Source organism: Notothenia coriiceps, unplaced genomic scaffold (assembly GCF_000735185.1).
Source record: "Notothenia coriiceps isolate Sejong01 unplaced genomic scaffold, NC01 NC01_scaffold00026225, whole genome shotgun sequence".
NCBI classification, from domain to species: Eukaryota; Metazoa; Chordata; class Actinopteri; order Perciformes; family Nototheniidae; genus Notothenia; species Notothenia coriiceps.
The window spans coordinates 268,092-274,317 of NW_011358926.1; the positions used below are offsets into that span (position 1 = coordinate 268,092).

Sequence of the window (6,226 nt, forward strand, 5' to 3'; positions counted from 1 at the left end):
AATACTTAAACTAACTGACGTTACACAATCAATACATTTTAAAATTATGATTTACCTTTTCAGAATGGATCTTCACTGAACTTTCTGAGCACTTAAGGAAACCTGTCAACAAATCACCTGGAAAATAACAAATAACCCCACAAGGCTCCATCTGCTGCCCAGTAGAAGTAATTACCACAACACAGTCCTCTCGATCCATAGATCAAAGCCATCACTGAAGTATGGCAGTGTATTAGTAATCATATTAGAAGGTATACTTTACTTTGTACACAGACTGAAACCACTTCTATTCATAATTGCCGTTTCATGACAGGCTACTGTGCCAAAGCAAGGCCTTTTTATACAATCTACTCCAACACTTAGACTTTTATTATAAATAACAATTAAATACTGGAGCACAGATAAAGTGTTCCCAGCTGTGCTAAAGGTGAAACATTACCAACATATTTTTGAATAAAATGTAAAAATAAATGCAAAGTCAAGGAGCATTTAACTCTTGCCAAGTTTGCCTTGTACATTTTTGATGAATTAAAAAAATGTAGACACACATAATTAAATCATTTTGGCTTTGGATTTTCATTAGCAAGTATTCATGTCACGTTTTAATGTCTGATTCCTCAATCAGTTTAATCAGCATGTTTGCTTTGTTGCCTGAGATCCTGCTAAAAGTAACCTGATAGAAGTAAAACTGTCAATGTTGACACCCTCGTGGTATATGACATATATGAAAAGGAAAACAGGGATATAGAGAAGTCCCAGATGATAGTGTGGGACAGCTTGCTCTTTAACTATGTGAAGGTGTCTCTTACCTGACAGCACACCGAGGGATAATTTTATACACATAATAACCCCTAGCTGGTGAGATGAAGCACAATCATAGTAAGCTATATCAGTTGTGTTTACTTTGTGTGTGTCCTGACATCATCCAGGAGCATGTGGGTGGGGCGGGGGTGTTGTGCAGAAGCTTGAGCCTGAGAAGGAGAGTAGGCCAGACTGGAAATGGTTACGATCGATAGCAGAGAAAGGACAAGATGTCTGAGGAAGAATTATGGTGTCCGGAGCAGGAGATTTGCCAGAGCTTAATTTAGTATCAGCGAGGATTCACTGCAGGGCAAAGAACGCATTGCTGTAGAGACGGTGCTTCCAGTTTCACAGAGTGGAGATTATCTCTACTTCTGATGGTAATGAGCATGGAAAATCAATGTTTTAAAACTCATTATAGTTTTTATTAAAATGTAAATGGACCGTGACAGATTAACTCAAGAAAGATGAGTAAGACCCTTATTTTGTGACTATTCACATAACAGTTTAGCCCTTACCCTTTGCCCCTCTCTTTCTCTCTCTGTCACACACGCATAGTATACCCTAGGCATTTAGGGTAGGTAAAGAAGTTTAAAATATTCTGTAAAACAGCTTTTGTTCTTTTGTAAAAAATAAAATGTCAAATTATTTTTCAAATGTTGGAAAAAGGAGGAGGTCAGATATGATTAAATGAAAGCATGAATGAGTAAAGACTGTATTTGCTGTCCCAAAGAATGAACTTCCAACTGATGGTATATTTAGTCAATTCCACATTATCCATGCGCTTTAGCTCGCCTAACTTCCAGTAGGTCCTCAGTCCCCTGGGGGCTTCTTGAGCCCCTTCCAGGCGAGCATGTTTTGCTTTTTAGATGAGCTAAGAAAATATAATAACCTACTAGTTGACCTTTTTTAATCCTAAATAATAATAACAATAATCCCTTTCTCAAGGACTAGAGCTAGAAAATGACCTCTAATGGAATCTTGTAGGCTGAAAATGGCCCAGCAAATAATTCGGAAAAATACCGTCATAGCACCGAAAAAAGAAAAAAAAATAGTTTTCTTACTGAAGGTTGGTCATATTCTGCATATTTAGACTGCTAGAAATGTTGCAATATTATCCAGTAAAATCATTGGGGATAGAAAACGACTTTTTATTCAGTAAAATGTGGTTTGCAGATGCAATAGGGAGCAGAGGGAGTATGGAAAGTAACAGAGATTGCACGAGGCAAATTAAAGAGGAGCTTCCTGCTGCTCCCATCACTCACAATGTTATTTGATTATCTCACATCCTTATCAATTCAAGAGGGGGGGAAGCATTGCATGCCCCAGTGTGCCTGATGCATTGTGCTCAATTCATAATGAATTACCCAACATTCAATTAAAAACACTCTATTCATCACTAGCTATGATTTTAAACTTGTTACTAAGGTCTCTGTCTGTGCAAGCCTGCCTTGGCAATCTCATTGTCTGCAATGTGTTTTCTCTTTGGTCTTTAATTGCCTTTTAAGTTCACCTGAGATGCGTGACTTGCTGCTTTAAAGAGCTCTTATTGAACTATAGGTGAGAGAAATAAGAAGGAAATGGAGAAGTCTGACTGAGGCGCTGTGTTGTGGGAACGCCTGCCAGAGAGAGAGCTTATAAAGCATAGTTTTATTAGCTTAGTGTCACAATCATAAATCGTGATGTTCTGAAGTGGCCTTTGGAGGGGGGGATAAATCATTGTGTGTGTGTGTGTGTGTGTGTGTGTGTGTGTGTGTGTGTGTGTGTGTGTGTGTGTGTGTGTGTGTGGCACGAGTGTATTTTGTGTGAGTGAGCGATCCATAGATCTCTTAATGTTGCTCTCAGAGTACACCAGATTGATGCTTTTAACTTCAATATTAAAAAAAAGTCTTCCGGGGGTGCATGCCACCGGACCCCCTAGATGATGTTAGGTTCCCCCCCCACTTAAATCATGTTCACATGGATAGGATACTAAATACATTTGCACACATCTTGTGTCCATATATTTCTGTTAGGTGGTCATGCCACAACCGCTCACGTGCGTGCATGCAAGCGTGAGTCATAGTGATCTTAATGTGGATTTGGCACACTGATCACATTTCTTTTTTTTAAATGGCACTTCAAAAAGGTTGCCGACCCCTGGTTTAAAGCAATTACTTAGAGTGTCTAATGAAATCATTACATCTCTTCTCACTTGAGTCATACAAGGCTTGTATGACTCAAGTGAGAAGAGATGTAATGATTTCATTAGACACTCTAAGTAATTGCTTTAAACCAGGGGTCGGCAACCTTTTTGAAGTGCCATTTANTTTGTTGATTGAAATTCTGTTCCACTTTGACTTTGTTCCCTCCCTCTTCTGTCTCCAATTCCCTTCATCCTCAGAACCTTTTTCTGGGCTTTTTTTCTTCTTATACTCTCTCTGATTCTCTGCCGTATCTGTTCTTTCCTAGAAAGACAAACGAAGGAGAAAGGAGAAGACATTTAACATGCAGTCCTGATGAGGAACAAATGCAATAACCAAAAACCATAAAAAACAGCCTAATGAAACCATGCGTTTAATACTGAACTATTTAATATCACTTAAACTCTGCTGAATCCATTACAAGTATTTGTTAAACCATACATAGTAGAGGTATTCATGCCATTCGGTCTTTGTATTGAAGAAACAAGACGAGCCAGCGTCTTGGAAGAGTTTGCTTTTTTATGTCGTATATAAAGAAAAACATTACAATCATCTGTGCATATATTGAATGATGATAAGCCGACCTCCTTCAAATGCTACCCGCCTGTCAGTGAGAAGGCAATACAGAGGGCGCTTTCACACCAAGTACTTTTCCCAGGAATAGTTCACGGAACTTTCCCCCGGAACTATCTAGTAAATCGTAATAAATGTTCAAACTGGAATAAGTGCCTGAGGGAGCCGCTGACGTCACTTCTTCTTCTGCTGCTTTGGGTTTACTGGCAGGCCGCAAACAACTTCACAGTAAATCGCCAGAAGCGCCGACACCTCCTCATCACTCCCATGTTTTCTTTTGTGTTGCCATAAGTTAGTCTCTCTCCGTTGATGCGCTGGGCTAATGCTAATAATACAAGCAAATAAAATGGCGGCTTCAGCGGAAATAAAAACTTTTCCGAGTTTTACAGGGCGTGGTTTGCAATTCGCCCAGCCAATCGGAAATTGGAACCTTTTTCTCCCCAGGAAAGTCCCTAAAAAGGGATGAAAAGGTTCACGAAAAAGTTCTAGTTCCAGATCTTTTTGATGTGATGGCAAAATCCCAGGAACTATAGGAACTATTCCTGGGAAAAGTACTCCGGTGTGAAAGCCCCTAATGACACCACAGTAGTGTTTCCTGAAAACGACTAAACTCAATAGTGATGAAGTTCTAGATTTGTATTCAGAGTAAAGGTGGATGCTCACAATTGTATTAACTACGTTAACATATTTAGACAAAATATATGTAACTTGCACAGTGTAATGTCAATGCCAAGCATTCCCTTAAAATATGAATAGGCTGGAAGTAAGCAAAGGTTTATATGTTTGCATATAAAGTAAGTGAGATGTGTTTTCAGTTCATACTTTGATTTAGGCTTCCCATCGTCGGCATTTCGTTTCCCGTCCTCGGATGGCTTGAGGTTCTGCAGAGGAATCACTTCAGCATTCCCGTACCCGGCGAAGGTCACGGCTGCGGTGCCATTCTCCCGGTCTATCTCCTCAATCTCAGCCTCATAAGTCCTGCCAAAGAATCACGTCTGTAAGCAGGTGAGTATGAGCCAAATACTCAAGCTCTTCAAAATAAAGCAATCGTTTACTCATGAATTATACTTAATGACAAGTTAATCGTTACAAGATGTAATTATTTGAGCAATTTGTATAATAAGAAGTATTTACAGTTGACTTTTGCTACACCTATATTTATAGAGACTGGTTGAATTTAAAAACATTACTTTTTAATAAAAGTGAAATAGAAAAGTGTACGGGAAATGCTTTTTTATGAAAAGAGGCTGGTGATACTCACTGTCCGTCCTGATTCCACACAGCCAGGCAGTTGTCCCCCACTTTCCAGCGCTGCTTCACTGGCGCTGTCACTGAGCTATTAGTAGTTGAAGCACTCTCAGCGGGTTGTGAGGTAAGAAGGTCTGTTGTCAGATCGATGACTTCCTGCAGGAAAAAGGTAGGTTATTTCAGTGTTTTGGCTTGATCTTAAGACCATGGCAATACTAACACTAACTGTAATTAAGCATTTAAATAATATTTGCTTGTAAATTAAGATGCTTCTCTTTAACATGAAAGTATATATTTCACATGACAAACCTGCAAATGTATGACAACAAAAGAGAACCTACGGATAAGATTATTCTGTGTGATTAGGATAATTATTTTTGCTGCAAAATCTATACAATGTTTAAAAACATACACATTCAGATAGCTAGTTTTCACAGTGAAGTACTTCAATGTTATGATTTGGTATTCAATGTTTCCATTATAAAGTGTTTAACCTTTTATTTCGAATCCAGCTATTATAAATACTCTTAAGTGTAATTCAATATACTTTACTACATTATAGTCACACAAACCTGCAAGTCTTTCTGGAGTTTAAGGAGGTCTTCATTTTCTTCATCGGTAGATAAGGCAACTTCTACTTGCTGTAGCTGGGCTTTGTAGCTGTTCAACTGTTTCACCAAGTCTTCCGACATCTGTTCGTATACAAAAAGAAATAGCGTGTTTGGCTAACGTTAGCATATCCCAAAAGCTAATCGTAAACAACTTTTAATATCGAGCCACCACACATGAACGTTACTATAATCAGACTCAATTTTCGTATCGTGTTTGAATGCATCTGAGTGAACCGTGGACACATCCACATCTAGTGTTAAATGACAAACAAGATGAATACATTAGCTTGACGCTAAAACTGTTAGCAATACCCCTCGGCCTTCTTTCGTCGACGTCAATTTGACGGACAACGGCTAATGCTAGCAACGAGTGGCCGAGGCGCAATCACAAAAAGCATGGGTCACGGTGTAATCTTACCTCAGTATATATGTTGTTCAAATTATAAATACGGCAAGCATTCAAATTTCAAGTTGAAGATTTCCTAAATCGACTGCTGAAAAGAACAACAGCAATTCGTTTCTTCGTCCCGTACACAAATAGCTAACCGGAAGTCGGCAAACGAATTTCTCGCGATAACAAGAGATATCAGAATAAATACCAAGCGATGACTCGTTAGCCCCCCTAGCGGCAATGCTCAGTGCTCAGTAGTATCTTCAGTCTGCTGATAATTTTCCCATACTGGAAGCCATGTAGCTATAATTAACTTACAAGTGTGGGACATGACTGTTTGTACTGCGACTATAGCCATCCCATGAATAATGCTTTGTGTTGTGTCTGCCTGTGGTATGAAAAAACTGTTTTTGTACATC

General features: G+C 39.0%; 1 protein-coding gene across 1 annotated transcript; it reads right to left on the reverse strand.

The window, feature by feature from the left end:
* Positions 1–805: 805 nt before the first annotated feature.
* smndc1 (survival motor neuron domain containing 1) lies at positions 806–5,989 on the reverse strand. Its single transcript, XM_010784193.1, is given in 7 exon segments — positions 806–809; positions 3,136–3,164; positions 3,167–3,248; positions 4,380–4,535; positions 4,819–4,961; positions 5,378–5,497; positions 5,835–5,989. Coding segments are annotated over 6 exon segments (534 nt in total). The 5' UTR covers positions 5,835–5,989.
* Positions 5,990–6,226: the final 237 nt, after the last annotated feature.